Below are 20,099 nucleotides of genomic sequence, written 5' to 3' on the forward strand. Positions count from 1 at the left end.
GTCTATATGGTTTTGGCTGGAATTTTTGTTTATTTGTTTCCAGTTTGTGGGCGGGTTGAACAGTGAGATCCTAGTCACACCGAAGGAGCGATGGCTTGCTTCCTGTAGAGGGAGGCCAAGGAAAAATTCTGGAGGGAGGAACACTGAGGTCATGTGAAACCCTGAGGAGTTGGATGAGAACACGGGACAGTCCTGCCTCTTGCGAACGCTGCACAGACCAAATTGCCACCTTGTGCTGGTTTGGGCTGGGATAGGGTTAATTTTCTTCATAGGGGAGGGGGGAGTGAGTGAGTGGCTGTGTGGCTTAGTTGCTGGCTGGGGTTAAACCGTGACACCCCTCCTTTTCACCGATGCCGGGATAGTTGGGGAAATCCGTTATGCTTGTAGCTGGAATGATCTTGTGCCAGAGAGCACGCTGCTGACATACCTTGTGCTGTGGAGCTGTGGCTATCAGCTACTTTTCACATACTCTACTAAATTTGAACTGTTATCTGTATTCCAAAGGTAACCCGCCTGTGAAGGGAAAATTTTGTCCCAGTGTAAACTTTGGGAGTAATGCCCGGCAATTAGCCCCTCGCAACCGGAGGCTGGTTGAGTAAGCAGTGCATCCAAACACCTTGGTGTTTTCCAGAAAGCCTTTGCCTTTTGGACTCTTATTTTATTTGGCAGCTATGACAAAAAAGCCAGCATGATTGCTTGTTTAAAAAACAACCAAACCCCACCAAACCCGAGGACCACCAACCCTACCCTCTCCTAAACCTTGACATTACTTCAGGTAATGTAAATTCTGTAGGTGCCTAAACCCCCAGATGTAGGCTGTTAAAGAGATGGTGCCTGCTGCCTTCCCTGGAGACGCTGCAGCGTGCCCTGGGGACCTTGCCGTGCCCAGCGTGGTGCGCAGCACGGGCAGCTCACGCTGGCGTCCTGTGGGGAGTCACATGTAACATCACCTTGCTTACCTCGCCGGTGTGCTGAAGCCCCACCGTTGGCAGATGACCGTGCAGAAGGCTGCTCGCCCCCTCACAGCTTTGCAGTGCCACTGCTCTGCCCTCCTCCCTGGCCCCAGCAAGCGGGGAGTGGGGAGAGAGCCCACAGGGGTGGGTATGAAGGTTGGCTCGATGGTATGTCCAGGCAGAAGGGAGTAAGCGTGTACCTCCTGTATCGGAGACCACATCCCTCCTGGCTGGGTGCTCGGGGTGCCCACAAGGCTGTCCTGTCTCGCTGCGGTTGGTGTGTTCTCATACACCTCCTCCTGCTCTTCCGTCATCTCTTGTATACAGCTGCTTTGTCCCTGGCTGCTCCAAGGGGATCTGCTACGCCCCTGCCTGCTGCTCTCATCTGTGACTCCTGCCCCAGGGAGCTGCTCGCCCCGCAGCTCCCAGGGCCGCAGCATCGCCCTGCTCAGCCCCAGGGCCACCAGCCCTTTCCACCTTCAGCCCGGCCTGTGCAGCGTTTCCACTCCGCCGGTCTTTGCGCCTGTCAGTCACGCATCAACTGCAGCATCCGCCGCCGCTGGGCACTGGGTTTTGTGCCTGTGTATGAAGGAGAGTGAGCAGCAGCTCTGCTGTGCCGCTGACTCAGCAGCTGTCGCTACTGCTTTCAAGCTCTCCCTGTCTTCTGGCTTTGACAGGCTCTTGGCAGGCTGGGGCTGAAGCAGCTGCTGCTCCCATCTCCTGCTGTCACTGGCACCACCAGGGCGCTTTTAGCTCCTCCAGCCTGCTGCTGCCTGAGACACGACTCCTAAATGGAGGGCAGCCAAGATACTATCCTCTCCTCAGTCGTCTTAGGGTTTAAGTGGTTTTCTGCTCAAATGGATGGATGGTTTCTGAGGCTCCCGCTTCTGGGTATCTAGCTGGCCCTGTGCCAGGAGTAGGGAATTACATGACTGTACATTGTCTACAAGGAGGACATAATCCATCAGTTAGTCTTTGGCTGTTATGATGCAGGCTGGAATTTCTGAAGGTCCCTGTGCTCAGCAGTTCACCGCTGGCACAGTGTATACAGTGTGATTACAGAAGGATGCTCACACTGTCTGAGATTGTGCATCAGGCCTCTGGCTGTGCATCCAAAATACGAGGATGATTTAATTTCAGTTTCCTGCAGAGAATGCAGAGGTGGGGTAAGGAAACTGCCCCCCCATGTTGCCTTCTTGGGAAAGCTCCAGCAGGCGTGGTAACAGATGTAAGCCTGCTGATTTGGAAAAAAATGTGACTGGTGCTGCTGAGTCAGAATTTAGATAACAGACCACAGGTTGGATGGAAAGGGACAGTTTCTTGAGATGTGTCTGACTGGTTGGCAGGAGAGAATGCAGACCTAGGCTCTCCCACGTTTTCATTACACTTCCTCAGGGGAATGGAAGATGGCACAGTTCCTGCTGTGTATAAAAGAAAGCAAAGGGGAACAATGACTATGTTGCACGTGAGGGAAGTTGTATGATTGCCTCTTTTTATTAATGAATAGCGCTGGTACAGCTGAGACCTCTTGGGACCAGGCTCACAACACCATCTTGAAGCTTACTTTGATATGTTGGCAGGAGAAGTTACGAAGCTGCGGCTATATAAACTGTATCTTTCTGTACGTGATGCTGAGTGGTATTGTAGTGTGTTCAGTACACGGGAAATACTTTCAGAAGGATTTTTTTATGATGAGGGTGGTGAAACACCAGAACAGGTTGCCCAAAGAGGCGGTAGGTGCCCCATCCCTGAAAACATTCAAGGCCAGTTTGGATGGGGTTGTAAGCAACCTGGTTTAGTAGATGTCCCTGCCCATGGCAGGGGGCTTGGATTAGATGACCTTTAACGGTCCCTTCCTACCCAAACTATTCTGTGATTCCGTAAAGATCCTGTAGGTGTTTAAACAGAGAGGACTTGTATAACGAAGCTAGAAGAGCTTGATGCTATGCCGATACTGGTGCTTGCAATTTGCAGAGAGTGGGAATGTGACCTAAAGCCGGTCTGGAGAGGTGTCCCTTAAGTGCCTCTGAGGCATGGGGCTGGTAGCCATCTTGCATCAAGTTTTCTTGCTAAGTCAGCTTTTAAAAATCCAAGATTAAGATGTAGCTTTGTTTTGATTTTCAGTGCCTGGAGCAACTCACTGAGAATTCCAAGAGAAATTATTTGAGATAAGCCATGCTAGCTTTGACATGAAACTGCAGGCTAGAAGTGGAGTAGTGTATAAAATAAGATCTGAAAAGGCACTGAAGTTACAGCTGTGTACTATTAGCTGGTGAAACTACCTCGTTACAAAGATGAGAAACTTTACCTCAGATATACTACTTTAAAACATTCTTTCCATTCTGCAGAAAATAAAGAAACAGTAAGGATACAGAATATTTTGTACTCATACAAAAATCTGTTAAGAAGAAACACTTTGCCTGAACTGGGTGAATAAAGCCTTTTTACTTGCAGAAAAATATATATATGAAAAACTTCTGTGAAAGTCTGTAGCATATGAGTAAGATCCTTCAAAGCACAGCTGAGACTGAAATATCTTCTTTAAAAAGGCAACACAAATGTGTATGCTGCTTATTCACAGAATGTTTACGTCTTCAATTTTACAAAATAGCCACGTTTTCTGAAATTCCTGATTAAAAGACAGTGAACCATAGTATGCCATCAGCAGCAGTTTATCACATCTATAAATCCAATTTAAATCTAGTTATAACAGGAGTGTGAGACAATAAAGAACAGCATAACAGCAGTAAAAGGAGCTTCTAATCGACAATGGATACTGCCTATATTTCAAAATACCAAAATGAAAATAAAAGTTTTAAATTAAACAGTTCTGTAAATGAGTAATAAACACATCTAAGATAGCACATGTGTGCTCTTCTGTCCAGTTGCCTCCTGGAAGGAATGGAGTGACTTGAGACTGCAATTTACAGGATTTTCTGTAGAATGGAGTTGGCAACTTCCAGGGATTCATCTTTCACCAAGACAATATCATAAGAGTCCATGTATTTTTCCAAAAGCTCATCTACCTAATTGCAGAAAGGATAAAGAGACACATTTAGTTATAGAATTAACTATTGAAAGACTTTTTGTCATTAAAATATTGCCCCGTCTTTCCACCAAATGCAAGGAATGAGCAATGCAAATATGTATCGCTCTTATGAATGAATTCCACAGGGTGACAGAGTAGGAGTGGCCTGACATAAGTGTGTGCATTCCAGGGTATGATACTCCATGTTTATGCCATGATCTCACACCTACTGAAAGAAAAGCTATTTCCTCAGCTTCCTGAAAGGCAGAGAGAAACAGAAAACTGAATGCAAACAGATGTGCCTTGTACCTTAGCAAATGATCAGTTCTGTGTCACCTCAAAAGAGATGGGGTGGGGGTGGGGGGAGAAGACTGCCTAAATTTGTTACTTGGAAGATTATAATTTTGCTCAATTACCAATCCAGTATTGAAAGAAGGAGGAGGAGCCACAGGAATTTGAGAATTAATTTCTCTAGCCTCTGAATTTTACTTCGCAACAAAATACCTTTTCAGAAGTAGTTCAATACAAAACCCAAAGCTGTTTATATTTGTGTTTTTGTAGCTTATGTTTAGAAAAAACTTGAGGCAAGAAATCCATGAAAAATGTTTGAAATCTCAAAACAAGTAAGGGTCAGACACTTGGTTTGATATCTGAAGCTTACTATAACAAACCTGTTTCTAACTCACAATGTTTTACTCAAAGTCTACAAGGTTTTATAAGACTACTTACTTTATCATTGAGATAGCCAATCTTAAGAATATGTTCAACGTTCGCTACTCCATCTGCCATGCTCAAGTCTCCTTGAGAATCACCCAGCAGTATGATATTACTGTTGTCTTTCAGTTGTTTGAAGTACTCTGTATTCTTCAAGGCACCATCGTGTTTGTTGTAAACATGAATCAATTCTCCTTTAAATCCTTTTAATATTCCCTATTAAAAAAAAACAACGTTGAAGTTATTTCTAGTATCATATAGACAAGATAGAATCTAGAATGAAATAGGTGATACTGCTGTTTATCTTGTTCATCATTAGAGATTACATAGTTCAATATTAGTTCAATTACTGTTAAATAACGAAATGAATAATAGCATCGTTAAGACTAGACAGACAGCGATCCTCCCTGCTTGAAGGAGGAGTAGCGCTGCACTGGGCTGAGTATGAGGTTGTCATTAAAGGAAATTAATGGTGTCTTAGTCACACCATACTAACAGTGTTTGAACTGTTATCTTCTGCTTGTTTTTTTCTTTTTGCCTGGGAAAGTGCTGCGTATGCAATTCTCTAATTTTCTATGAGGCTGGATAGATGGCTACATATGTTTCATTAAAATGTTCATCTTGTAGTATATATAAATGGCTACTAAATATCACAAAACATTCTTGTTTGATACAAATGTGTTAGTTCATACGTACGTTTTCATCAAAATCCATGAAATTGGAAACCACTTTGACATTAGAATGGTAGACCCCAGCCTGGTGGATAACTTCCTCAAGAATGTCCCCAAGCCCAGCAGAAAATATGAACACAGGAATATTATGTTCACTGAGCTTATCAAAGAAGTTCTCATATCCTTCTCTGCAACACAGAATGTAAATACAAACCAAACCTCAAATAAAGAACGCAAAGTGAAGTCCAAGTTTTCAGAAGATACTCACATCATCTTTGGAAAAGAGAGTTAACTTTTCCCTGAGCACTTCACTTTCTTTCTTTTACCTCACCTGAAAAGATTAGCAAGAACCACCAACCTAACACAAGGCATGTAGTTTTAACAAGAAACTGCTGCATTGAGCTGCTTGATCTTGGTCTGGACAATTTTTTCCCCAAAAACTTCTAATCATGTTTTGAAGATTTAAAAATGTTTCACTCTCCCTAAACACCCCAGAACAAGGAAGCAACCAGTAGAATTCTCTCCAGCTACTATGAGGCTGTACATCTCCTTTCAATTTTACTTGCTTAAATATTGGCCTTTCTGTGGAGTTATTACCATCAAATAAAATTTATTTTTTTAAAATCCTCAAAACATCTGTTGTTGCTTTTCAGAACACAATCAAAACTATGTATAGTATTCCAGGAACAAGATAATATTATCTCTATATACTTTCTCCACACAGACATTGATTGGTAGAAATTTGCATATTTTAAAAAAAATTATGAACATTTTTGAGGGAATTCTAGCCTGGGAATGAAGTTTCAACCCACATGGACTTTCAAACAGTTTTGCAAAATGTAAGAATTTATCTCGTATGATAAGCAAACACTTCTGTAAGTTAAGTTCTAACATCCCGTTTCACCACTCCAAAGTTTAGAGACAATTTTCAAGCAAGGATTTTGCTGGCTTTTAAACTTGCCTTTAGCCATAGAGGAAGAATGATACTTAATAAAACATATGAAACGTATTCCTCAAGTTGCTGTGTTTTAATCTCAGATAAAACTATTACAAGGAACATTCTTCAAAGGAACAAAGTTGAAGTCTACATTCCCCTTAAAAAAAGAAGTGTCACCAGTGCAATTTCAAGTGGATGAAAGCCTATGGTAATGAAGCTACTAGAGATGGGACTGAAAATAAAAGTTTCAGTCCTCTAGTTTATACAGTGTGATTGTTGTAGGCATTTAGCTACAACATATCAATAAAGTGGGAGCATGAAAAGCTCACTGTGTTCCAAGATTAAGGTGTCACATTCCCAGGAACACGTTGGTTTGGGCTTTTTCCCCCCCCTTTTCTTTTTTCTCCCTCCTTCCCTCCCTGCAATGCCCAGTAAGAATCTACAGAAAAGGTTCCAAAACAGCATCACTCAAATCAAAAAGAACTTACTTCAGCATAACATCAGATTCCCTCACAATTTCTGCAAATTTATCCTTTTGTAAGCCTTGTTCAATAAGTAGTGCATGAGATTTATTGTACCTAGAATATAAACAAAAAAGGGGTTGAAATTTACTTATTAAGATTAATCTTTCATTAAATCTCATGATTAAAAGCATCCTGTACGGTTAATTCTTGCTCACTCAAGTTAACAGCAAAGCAAAATCAGTTGTTGCACAACACTTTAAGAGATTAATTCAGTTAATGCGTTAGCTAAAAGCTAATTACTGCCACTAATTTGCTTGTAAAAAGTTATTAAATCTAATCTTAGCACAATTTGAAGATGGGAGGTGTTTCTTACCATTCTACCATATATGGATATTTTTCTTCAATAGTGAGAGATGGATCAATTTCAATAGCATAATAGGTTTCTTTCAGCTGCAATAACTGAAGGAAAAAACACCAGATGTTTAACATATTTTTGCAAAATAACACTTGGTATTTGATCTAACCAATCAAAATAACCTTCTTAGTGCTGATTACATTGTTTAGATAGAATAGAATCAGAAATGCTCTTTGAACAAAGAACAAGCTTTTAAATATAGCTAAGAAGAAAAAGTGGATGCGGTTAAGCTGAACTATGCTACTATCAAGAATACAAATAATTCTGTTAACTTCTGTTAGTGATGGGATGTCGTGCAGTCAGCGACAAAGCTCAGAGAGAGAGAGCTTCTTAAAGATTTGAAAGTATCCCTTGTCTTGTTGTGCCGAGTAATTCAACACCCAATACAGCCAGGGAATAACAACAGTTGCCTGTAAAACAAACTAAACAGCTAGTAGGTTTTCTGTTTACCTTTTTCCGACAGTCCTCTGTGATGAGCTTAGAGTTATCAATGATGTCTGGGGGCGTGAAAAAAAAAAAAGCGTTAAACAAGATGTTATATTTCTTTTACTTTGCACTACGACACTGTAAATGACATAATGACAATGTTTTGTGACGTACCACTATGTTTCCTCAGAACTTTTCTTACCATCAACCAGTAAAAGGCACATTTTTCTTAAGCATGAAGATGTCCTTCCCCTCATCTCTGAATTAAAAGCTCATTTACAAGCTCTTGTATCTATTTCTTGAGATTTAAATGTTTCTGAAATCATCAAGAGGCATCCTATGTGTTTTAGGGTACCCACTTCATTAGTAAATGGTTTCCCTTTGTTTGTTCTAAAAGGCTACAGGATAAAAATGTCAAGTATTCCGAGTAGTTTACTATCTCGATCTTGCAGGCATCAGGATTACTATGGCCTCTTAAAAACAAGAAGTCAACCCTATCATGTCTAACTATCAACACCTTATAGTTCAGAACTTGTTTAATTGTGAATGACAATTTATTTGATTTGAATTCACACAGATTGTAATTAAAATATATATACATAAACCCACACATAGACAGTAAATAGAATACTTCTTCATTAGATGTACAGATTAGGTAACAAGTCGATATAAAATCGCACATATTAGGGAATAAATTGGGTAGAAAATTAAAATCCAGGAAAAACTAAAAGGAGTGAACAAACCAATTGGTATTAAAAAAAAAAAAAGTACTCACTATGACAAGTTGGACATCTTTTTCCATTGTAGGAAAATCTACTTAATGTCATATCAAAATCTGTAATAATCTATTTAAGGAAAGAAAAAGCAAAACTGTCTTACAACACAGAGGGACAAAATAAAGAATGGCTAGAAATTCTGAATGATCAACAATAGTTGCAGCTGAGTAGCATGTGTCACAGAAATTTCCCTATTCTCTTAAACTACTGTAATGTAAGCTAGCATATCCCATAAGAATAACTTGTTTTCTAACAAAACCATTTCTCTAATTCCTTTGGTCAGAATATTTCCTGAAGTTACTAAGCTTGTATGTTTACATAATTTACTTAATTAGTGTCTGGCTGAATTACAGGTGAATCAACAAGGGCTATTAAAAGAGTTAACATGTTTAAGTTTTCGAGATTTCTTGAAGGCTGGCTTCTGTTATATATTCTTACATTTTTTTTGGCACAGAGCAACAATCACAGGATTGCTTTCATTCCAAACTGGTTACACCTCCTATCTTTACCTGAAGTTTGGCAGCTCCGCCTTTGATGAGGCCACAAATAATCTCCTCTACTCTCCCTGGGTCCTTAATATGGACAGTCTTCTTCTGAAATTCTGGCATCTATGAAGAGTAAGAACAAAGACAGAAATATACTTAGAGGAAAACTTCCTAGGGAATATCTGCTATCCATCAGATTGGAAGCTCTGCATCTATAAAGCTTCATGTAACATCAAGATATGCTCAGGACAGGAGGGCAAGTTAAGAGTTAGAAGAAATGGAAAATACTCTGGATATGTTAACTGATGACTGCATACAGTTCTGTTTGCTTTCAACATCTGTTTTCATTTCCTTTCCTAGTATAAAATTATTCAATAAGCTGACACCCACAGAAAAGATAATGCGTATTTGTAGGAAATAAGGGAGATATACAGAAATAGGATATATGGGATCACCTTGTGGTTCAAGTAGGTCACTGGGAGATGGTGAACCTTAAAACTAGCTTTTTCTGCAATTAATATGACCATAAAGTTTTGGCATAAATGAAGAACATAGGCTGATTTTAGACACCTGTTGCTTTGTTGAGAATGCTGCCTGCGTCAGCTGAGTACTCCAATACAAGGCCATATAGTAATTCCTCCTCCCTAGCCAGTACATCATTTTCCATTACCTATTTTGAATACATACAATTGCACACTTGAAATAACACGTTATTACACCACATATTCCTTTTGAATGAAGATTGTTTCTTGAATATTATAATAAATCCTGAATCTGGTAAAAAAAAAAGAAAAAAACCAAACCCACAACCACCCCACCCCACCCCAAACAACATGCTTCCCTCCAAGCCTTTGCTTACTCTAAAAGTTTCTTTTCAACCTTGTAGAAATGGTAAAAGAGCTATTTATTGACAGAAATTTCCCAATTTAATATGTATTTCCTTCCTTTGTAATCACATATGTACTCCTCCTTACGCAAAGGTATCGGGCATGTAAAGAGGAGTAAATTTTACTTTCTGTAAATAGAACTTCAGAAATGAAGTGCTAGGAATTAAATTTTTCACATTCAGTTTTCCTTTTCTTATACCTAGCATGTAATCTCTGCTGTAATGAGATAATTAATATAAATAATAATAGTAATAATGATAATAAAGTAGCTTCTATTTCCAGAGACATTTCTGGAACCAGAGTTCTCATCTCACCACTTTTTAATAAGTCACAGAACACTCTTTCTTCCTGCTCGTGATGCTACTAAGCCTTTTGTTTATTAATAACAACCTACTTGCAGTCAAATTGCAATTATCTTACCATTTAAGAAAAAGATGACATTTTAAAGTCTTCTAAACACATGATTTTGGAATGGAAAAGATGTTTGTGTGTCAGGGAAAAAAAAGGAGCCAGAGATACCTTTAAATATCAGCTCTAGTCCGCTCTGCCCTCGGGTAGGAGCAAACTATTACAGCTATGTCGCTCTCAGCAGATACTTGTGTAACCCATTCTGCAAAGCTCCCGCTCCCATATTCCTCACTTCCCTCAACCGTGTATTTTAGTGTTCAACTATCTTTATTCAGCAAAGTTTGCTTAATCTCTATTTAACCTTCCTTACTGCAGTTTTAGATCGTTCAGCTTGGTGGAAAGCTTTTTCACAGGTGCCCACTGGATGTTTTTCCCTTCTTCCTGAACTAAACAACCCCAGTTTCTTCAATTTTCTTTTGCAAAGCACAATTTTCTAAACCTCTGACAATATCATTCTTGAAACACAGCAACCAGAACTGTGGGTGTAGGGTCTCTGCTCTGAAAAGACCTCAGCTGAAGGGCTACTTGCGCATACACATTTGAATACACCTACTTTGTTAGCAGTACTGGGCGATAATGATTCAAAATCAGTTGGTAATTACCAAATGTTCTTCAAAACTACTCCTAGGCAGAAACAGGTAGTTGCACAAATTGCTAAATTTTACATTTAGTCTTTGCTGCACTGTATCTTTTCTTCTACATCAGTGCTCCTATTTTTCAATGTAACAAGTAATTCTAATACCTGGTGTGTTTACTGCTACTTTCTGGCTGCTACCCTCAAAGACACAAATCAAAACAGGAAACAGAAATGCTTCTAAAACCCCAACCATGAGTAACTGATAATTTGCCAAGGTTTTCTACCGATCCAAAAACTTTTGACTGTACCAGAACATCTTGCCAAAATTCTAAAGTCATGATAGGGTATTTACTACTATTGTGCTTTGCAAGTCTCATAAGAAACAAACTGGATTCATTTAACTTAGTTTGGAAGATTTAAGGTTTTCCTTTGTCATTCTGTGGCAAAGGCATTTTCTGTAACGGTAGTTCCTCCTATGTGGTTGCAGTGCCTTGCTACTTTTATTAGCACAGCAAATTCAAAAAAGGGTTTTTTTGAAAAAATCAGGATTTGCTCCCAACTATCAGCTACATCCCAGGATGAGAATCATTGAGAAAGCTAATGAGCATTAACAAAAAACAAAAATTCTGAAAAATATCCCTAGAAAAAAAATCCCTAGTCTTTTGAGAAATACATTCCTGAAGTATTTATAACTATTTATTCACAATTATCAGCAGATCTAGAGTCACAAAATAAAGTATCAACAATTTGCAACTCTTTAAAGGTGTATTATGGTATTTTATATGTTATACAGTGCTGGTAAACAAAAGTAACCTTACCACTTATTTGCTGGGTATATAGCATTTTTTCTCTATAAGGAGATACAAAGCAGTTTGACTCTGTTTTGTAATTTTTTCATTGTAAATCGACTAATTCCTTTGACTTTCAGGAGGAAAATGATATGTGTATTTTTAGACTTGGAATGCAAAAATTAAACAAAGTGAAATCTAAATGTGTGCTTTTGTAAGAAGTAGTTTAAACATTATTTGGTTTACTTAGGTACTAAGCAACAGACTTCCTAATATAACTGATTTAAACAGACCAGATGTTGGGAGAGATGCAGAGAGATCTAGAGAGACCGTATGAGGAAAGCTGGATTGCTTGCTGCTGTTTTATTTCAGACTGAGGCTTTTTGTAGGTTTCTGAAACAACCTGAGGAAAAACACTGATGTTAAACAATACATTGCTTAAGATTCTAAGTATGATGAAAGTTTCCTGTTTTGATGTTGTAAACTGGCACTCCTACTCAAGATCAGTTTTAAAGTTTCTTTCGTTTCTAATACATCTTTCATTTTTACACAAGAATTGATGTCAGTTGAAGAGTATCGTAATTTAGGGGGGAAAAAAAAAGTCTTCTGCAGTGAGCGTGATTCAGACAGTTTCAATCTCACAGGCACTTTAATAGGCAAAACCAAACCTTCACTAAGGATATGGCATCTGATTAAGCATCAGGGAAAATAAGGTTGATTGAAATAGCCACTGTCTCCACCACTGATTCCTTGTATTCATATTTGCAACTGAACATTAAGTAGCAATTCTTTTAGGTAGGCTAAATCATTATTATATTAGAAGTAAATGAAACTGTCTAATAAGAAGTCACCACTCTTCTGGCAAACTTTCTTTCAGTGTCTTATGCTTCTGCCCAGTCTAGCCGTTGGGTTTTTTGTGGCATATTTGCCACTCTTCAGAGTTGAAAGAGACAAGCAGATTCAAGTTGGAAAGAACTGATAAGACAGATGAAAGAACAAAGAGTGAAAAAATGCTAATAAGAAAAGTTCACCCAATTTGATTTGTGTTTCTATTAATTGTTTGAGAAAGTTCTAGGAATCAACTGAGTATGCACCAGTTGACTGGGAAGAACACATATGGAGAAACAGCCAAACAGAAGTCTCCATAGCACCTAACAAAGGCAAGAAAGCTTCTCAGAGCAAGGGGCTTCTACTCACAGAACTAAACGGAACACAGAATACATACAGAAAAGGAATTCATATTCATTGTGGTATCTGAAAGTACACCAGATGGAATGACTTAAGTGCCCTTACTTATTCTGTCATTTTATAAAAGTGTAAGAAGAGTTTTGCTTTCTTACCACGGGAGTCTGTATGGTACTGAGATAGCTCAGAGGCCAGTATCTCTTTCAAAACATATGTTAAAAGATGACAACTCCCAAAGGTAACTTGTGGTTCACATACACATTGACTACAAATACATTAAAGTTTCTAGTTTCTGACATTTTTAAGAAGCCTTCAAAGAGAAGCAAGAACAAAACTGAAAAATATTATAGTAAAGGTTGATCTTAATTGGAATTATGAAAAGGAAAAAAAATCTGCTGTTTGTGTGATAGCAGGTAACTGAATAAGGATGTAGAAAATCATTTTGTAGCTAACAATTTTATAGTCATACCTTGATGAATGAACAGTAATGGATTCACGCAGGTTTGGAAATCCCCCAGTCCTACAAACCACAGAATGGGTCATTTACCACAAGGACAGTTCTGAAAATTACAAGTCTATTTAGTACGTGAGACATGCAATTGTGTAGCTGGGTTAAATAAAGAGGAAAAGTATTTACTGTAAAGACCATATTGAATTCTAGTTTTGAAATAAAATTTCTTATATACAATTGGATAGCAGGAGTGCAAACAGAGCTGCTTTTATGTTGTGTCTGGGTGCTGCCTATATATATAGTTTTCTTAGTATTTGAGACAGCATATATCTAAGTGCATGCTGTGTCAAACTCATTATAAAACAAGACTTGGTGATAATTGCTAAAATATATCTAAGTGAATTCACAGCTGCCATAGAAGGTATTTCCAATCAGTTATCCTAGAGAATTAATAACTGTGTGCACAAGGTGTTATTCTGGAGTTAAGATTATCCTGAACTTTTGAATCTATTGAGTGCTGGAGGTAGAGCAGTTACTTCTCTCCCCCTACCCAGTAAAACAACATAAGTCCCTAAGATTAAAAAATCAAAAAATAGAAAAAAATAAAAAATAATGTTCAATTATTCCTTCAAAAAAGGAAACTTCGTATAAAGGATGACTGTGGGACCTTCTGTTGTTTTCACTATCTTATTTATATATCTATATTTTTATATATAGATATATAATTTTAAGTTGGCAAGGATGAGCTGATGAATGACTTGCTGCCTTAACTACATGGAGATGTGTCTCATTTCACAATCAAATCTAGATACACAGTCTGAAATATTACTAGTAATAACTAAAAATATAAGAGGCTATCATCATAAATCTGTCAAGTAATGCTTTGACCGAGGACATAAAAAAGTGGGGCAAAGTATTTTTATACTGATACCCTGTAAACCTATACTACTTGGCAAATACAAAGTTTTCTTATTTTGCAAAGGGTAGTCTGCTCAAAAAACACCCTGCATTACGTGTGGGTAAAATTTTAAGGGAACTTCTCTATAATTCTCAATGATTGATAGAGTAGTTTCTTAGCTGTCAGTAATTCTGAATAATAACTGTTCTCACACTTACAAATGTGTAAAAAATATTCCACAAATCTTCAGATGACCATAATGTCATAAAAGTGATTAAGACAATGAATAAGAAATAGATGTAATACTATTGACAGTATGTGAATTTAATTACCATACAATTTGTTTTTTTCCTACTTTGTTGGTAAACCTGCCTTAAGACTAGACTAGGTTCCATGCCTATTAACTTTTGATACAGAGGATGCACAAGGGTGGGCTGGCAAGGAGAGGGAACTATTAATGTTATTTCTAAACAAGGAAAATGCAAATCGAAGTGATAAACCGGATAGGATTCAAATATTTGTACATTTTTTTTCTAGTCTTTCAGGTAAAAGCATATAAATCAAGAATAAATTACAATTATTTTGGGAACTGCAGGTGCCCAATTCCAAGGTCTGAGGCTAGCTATCACATAGACTTACTTCTGGCCATGTACCAAAAAAGGCATGGCATGGCATCAGTGATAGCGGAGAAATTTGAGGCCCTGGCAAGCTACAGAAAATTGGTTTTGGTGTTCTTGGTGGCTGAAGGAAAGAGTCTGGTGAAATGATAAGGAAAAGGGGCACACTCCTTAACATTTACATCTCGTTTTCCGCCTCCTTTTTCTTTTTGCTATTATTAAAGAGCATTACTTTCATTGACTTGTTCTAGGAAACAAAGCTCACCAAAACTTTTCAAAAACATGCAAGCTTCTTCATGTAACTTCTGCTATTTACAATGTTTGAGTTGCAAGAAGCAGGGGAGCCGCAACAAAAAACACAGAATGAGAGTGTGTGCCTATCTTTTCCTCCATCTGTATATGATCCTTTATAGCTACATTTATGCTCATTTATGTATAAGGCAAGATGGGTTTTAATTCAGACAATTTGAATTTGGGTCCGTGTTTTAGAGGTTTCTCTTAGCAGCCCCAGCTGTTCATAGGCTTATCTTTTAGACAGGAACATTAAAAGCTACTTGACACGAGTGTAATCACATCAGTCACTCCATTATGTGCAGCTAGTCAGGAGCACTGCGCTAGTGATCGTGCAGTCTGCTAGCATAACCTGAGCTCAGGACAAAGATTTATTACTCTATAATTCCCCAAACCAAAAGCATAGTATGTTTTATATTCGTATGATGTAAACTCATATATGGTAAGAAATCCTTACCAAATTACTCTTTTGGTAGTTTTATCAAGACATGGCCTTAGGACTACTTATCTAAAAAGTACATAGGCAAATGTTATTATGGAAATGAAACAACAGAATATGTGAGTATTTTCACAGTTGCTTGATAACATGCTGCAAAACCAGATACCCAGCACAGGTTATATGAAATAACTGGAAGTGGTTTCACTACCTGAGCTATTTTAAGAAATGGAATAGGATGCGTACTAAAAATAATTTTTCCTGGTTTATTTTGTTTAATTATTTACATATTTTTGCATTTAATGTGCTAGATTCTTTTATTTAATTTGGGAAAAAAATATAAAAAAATCTGGATAGACAGCTTTCACAGAAAATATGACAATAGCATTTCCTCTTGTGCTTTTAAAGGAGAGTACCTGTGCGTTGAGCTTAGGGCACTCCTGATTCTTCTGTCCTTGATTTTGTCCTACTGCAACAGCATAGGTGGCAAGCAGAGTCCAGAGACGCAGGGCTCGCATGCAGGCTGCCAACAGAAACCAACCAAATCCTTTTAAGAATTGGTCTGCTATATTATATGATCTTTGCTATTTCTGCTGTATAGAAATAAACGCAGACATGCATGGTGCATAGCTATGTCACTCTGAAAATACCCACACCTCAGACTACTCCAATACATATGTAAAAGTAGAAGAACATTTAAGTTGAATTAACCTATTCAGTAAAATCTGGTAAATATATTCATTCTTTCAATGCTATTGCCAATTCTGTGCTATCATTTTTCTAATTTTAAAAATACGTTTTGTCACAATAAACAACTCTAAGTAATGCCTCAGCTCATAAACTTGGCTTAAAAATGCAGGCAGAAGACAGTACTGTTGACAGAAGCTGTGCACACTTACCAGAGGGTTTTGCAGGAGCAGCTGCAGAAGCAAAAGAAAATTCCTCTTGCTTGAGAAACACTAATATAGCAGCACAAGGTGCAGTTGAGGGCGTTTCCAAATACAGCCTGACTAATCCCCGTGCAAAACCCCAGGGTCCTGTGACGCACATCAGCAATGCACAGCAGTTTGTTATGCTCAGCAGTACAGCCTGACAGGCTTACAGATGATCAGCTGGTGTACTAACAACAAAACCTTTGACCTTCTCTGAATGAACAGCTTTCATGAATGCAGCAGGCAAATTTGGGCTGCTCTAAGAGAGGAAGGCACTTGTTTTTCAAAGCACAAGTTTACTACTTTGTTACTTTTTAACCCTTTTATAAAATCTTTGCAAGCATTTTAGGATTTCCTGTTGCAGAGCACCACAAATTTCTTACAGCTCATTGACATGGCCTCATTAACACTTACAAGGGAGCACACCTTTATTTGTGTAAAGGCAGCAAATAAATTACTTAATTAATCTTTGCTTTGACTTTAATTATCTATGTGATACTGAAACAGGAAATCAAGGAGGCTTGTTTGTCAGGATTTTTGAGAGACAAGGCCACTCGACATGCTTTCAAAAGGTTGTCATTAGGCATGTTGCCTGATCAAAGACAGTAACAAGGTGACACAGAAGTTGTATTTAAAAGGAATCTTTTTTACTGTGAGAGGATGAAGGAAGTATTGCCTAATCATATTTACACTTGGAAGTTGTGTAAATGCTTGGAAGTGTCATGTGAAGTTAACTCTTGTTATAGCAACAGTGAGAGTCCCTATACCATCCCTTAATTCATCTTCAACCTTAGGTTTATGATCACTATTCCAGGCTGCCAGAACAAACCACAAACATCAGGCCAATTCATATGTGGCCACAAATGTGACCAGTGTAATTGTCAGAATTGAAGCAAGGGCAGGTTAGTAGTGTAGCACATACAAAACCCCTAACACCATAAAAACACCCCGACGTTACCAGGACTCCAGAAATTCATTAGTTATAAAAACTTCCTTTTAAGGAGGATGTGCTGGTTTTCTATGTTAAAAAAAATAATCCAGACTTTTTATGAATGATACAGTGGATCCATATGTTTTGGGTCTGCATTCTAGCTGTAGACCAGTATGGACTCTCACCTATACCGTGTGCTTTCAGTTTTTTCAGTTGTGCTCTCTGTGTTTTGACCCAGTGGGACAAATAGTGAATACTTCAGCTGATACAAAGCACGCAACTTTCATCAACACTAATTCTCTTAGAATTGAACAAGATCCCCCCAGACGTACGTGCTAAGGTCTGCTTTATCCTGAAGCAGCAAAACAGTTTGAAAGGTATGTTCAAAATATAACATAATCCCTGCAAAGACTATATACAGTAAATTTGTATTTACCTGGCACTGGTATTTGCGAGGATTCATAGCTCCCATTAATCTACTTGTTAGAGCATTTGTACATTGTTGTAATAGGTAACATACAGGGAATATTACCTTTTTTAGTATATTGATACAGTTAGCGTGCTTTTGGTTAATAGTATCTCCAAAATAATGTTTCAGAAAAATATGTATAATGCAGTGTCTTGAATAAATATGAATTATTTGCACAACAAAAAGCTGTAGCTTTTGTCAGTGCTGGATTTCATATTTTAAAAAGTCTTACAAACAGTGAAGTAGAATATGCTTGTTAGATGAATCATGCAGTTCAGGTAAAGGATCACTTTATACATGCAGTTTGCAAAGTACTTGTCTTTGAGCTTTTATATATTTTAAAGGTAAAAAGGGTGCTGATATAAATGAGTCTTGTGAACCTCAACAGGTGAGACTGGGATGTGGAAGGTGGTATAGCAGGCCTTTTGATATTCTGGTAATTGTCTGATATGATTCAGTGAGAAAATTAATTCTAATGCTATCAAGATTTTAAAGGAAGCTAGTTTGCTCTTTATGAAAGTTGGGGAAACAAAAAAAGGTTGTGTGCGTGTTATTTTTAAAAAAATATACTCATGATTTAAGACTGAAGAAAAGAGCTGCAGAAATTAAGTCCAACTTTTGCAGACTTTGGTATATCAGGCTCATTAGAAAGCATTTAAAATGAGTGATTTAAATGAGCATTAGTGAAAGAGCTAGAAAATGACGTGAGCAAACTTTCTGTAAACAGTAATACAGCCAACACCTAATTCTTAGAAAAACATCTACTGTATCTCTAACAACAATGTACTTTCACTTTTATGAAAATACCGTATATGAAACTCCTCATCTAAAAACCAAGGAAGACTGTCTTTGCAACTTTAAGAAACCTTTATGTCAAACACTTTAATTACAATACCCGCTACTGACCATTTTGTTACTGCTGATTTGAGTCAGCTGAGCATTTTGTTTACAGTGTTTAACTTCGGGTAAGAGACGAATTAAAATTACCAAACGAAGTCTACCATGATATTTCTACCCCCACAATACCGAAGGTCATTTAAATATATTTTAAGAACCATGAACTAAAGAGGTATAGCTGTTTCAACAGATAGGTTCTATTTTAACCTTTTCTCTTTGGCTGAGGGCCATACCTTGACTGCAGAATATTCTAAACAGAAAGAGAGAGAGAGAGAAAGAGAGAGAAAAGAGCACCACCACTGAAAACGTTAGATGGTTTGTCATCATGTAAGACTAGGAAAAGGTTCAACTTTATATGGTGGTGTGTTAGATGAACTTAGTTTGTAGACATTCAGGATGCTCTCAGAGTATAAAGCACTGTAAGTTTTAGTCTGAAGGAAAGAAAAACTGGTTCTGCCGCTCCTTACACACCTCTGCCCCAAGTTGCACCTATTTGTGGAAAGAAATGAACACAGCACAGATAAGTTACATAAGCAAGTAAGCTGAACTTTTTTTTTAAGTAAATAGTTGAATACTTCAACTAAACCGACATCACCTTTTAAAGATCAAGAAAGAGGTCATATATGAGCCGGTTTTGTTCATTAGAATTAGAATATTTGCTACAAAAATTAGGTGACTGAATCCTGTCTACAGTATAAACATCAGCTAGTGGCTTTCCATGAGCTTACTACCTTTTATTCTTGTTTAGTGAGCCTACTACAACTGCACAACTTTAATATATCGCCCCATATTTAGCATATTGCCCAAATTTACCTGAGCAATACCTTGTTTTATTGCAGGGATCAATTTTAAGCATTAAGGAACTTTATTTGTTTTCTAATTTTGATTTTGTGATAAGTCTACTTAGTAAATATTTTCCAAAGTAGACTACTTGATATCATGTCCACAAGACAGGGAAAGCTAACTGAACCCTTTTCAGCAAGTACCAAAACCAAGCAGAAGAAAGGAACCAACATAAACCCATTTTATTCAAACATCATTTTTATTCATGCCTTAGCAAACCAAGTTAGCAGCATCCTGGTTCCACGAATAGCTTTTTATATTCCTAAGTGCCAATTACAAGGAAAATAAGATAAATGTTCAGTTTGATGAAGCTGGGGTAAATAAAGATTTAGAAGGATACCTTGCAGGAATTTTGGATACCACTTATTTTTCCAGTACAGGTTTGGTATATAAAATGCTAGTCTTATTTACAGCTGGTATGATGCAATACAGAAGTATTATTTGTATATGAAAGTGTGTGTGTATTATAGAGATGACTCATGAGGAATGTAAGAGATTCTTTAAACAGAAAAGCTTGAACAGCACTTGCTAAGGAATAGTGCTAAGAACATATTAAGGACTGAATTCATTAAACTGTGATAAACCTAGAAGACATATGCTAAGAAGATGAGGGTCTTAAT

At 37.7% G+C, this 20,099-nt stretch overlaps 1 protein-coding gene across 7 annotated transcripts in view; it reads right to left on the bottom strand.

Moving 5' to 3' along the window:
- Window positions 1–3,331: 3,331 nt before the first annotated feature.
- Window positions 3,332–20,099, bottom strand: part of NT5C3A (5'-nucleotidase, cytosolic IIIA) — a 28,823-nt gene continuing 12,055 nt past the window's right edge. The window contains exons 1-10 of one of the 7 annotated variants that reach the window (XM_037382873.1): window positions 16,307–16,443; window positions 15,824–15,930; window positions 8,894–8,992; window positions 8,384–8,453; window positions 7,633–7,679; window positions 7,141–7,226; window positions 6,792–6,881; window positions 5,392–5,554; window positions 4,711–4,911; window positions 3,332–3,979 (exon numbers count right to left, since the gene is read on the bottom strand). In XM_037382873.1, the coding sequence (XP_037238770.1) occupies window positions 3,878–3,979; window positions 4,711–4,911; window positions 5,392–5,554; window positions 6,792–6,881; window positions 7,141–7,226; window positions 7,633–7,679; window positions 8,384–8,453; window positions 8,894–8,992; window positions 15,824–15,925 (960 nt within the window). In that variant the 5' untranslated portion in view covers window positions 15,926–15,930; window positions 16,307–16,443 and the 3' untranslated portion in view covers window positions 3,332–3,877. Of the gene's footprint in view, window positions 3,980–4,710; window positions 4,912–5,391; window positions 5,555–6,791; window positions 6,882–7,140; window positions 7,227–7,632; window positions 7,680–8,383; window positions 8,454–8,893; window positions 8,993–13,183; window positions 13,275–15,823; window positions 15,932–16,306; window positions 16,444–20,099 lie in introns of those variants that run through there. The other 6 variants (XM_037382877.1, XM_037382876.1, XM_037382878.1 and 3 more) reach the window with 6 other exon arrangements.

Source organism: Falco rusticolus, chromosome 4, assembly GCF_015220075.1.
Source record: "Falco rusticolus isolate bFalRus1 chromosome 4, bFalRus1.pri, whole genome shotgun sequence".
Taxonomy (NCBI): domain Eukaryota; kingdom Metazoa; phylum Chordata; class Aves; order Falconiformes; family Falconidae; genus Falco; species Falco rusticolus.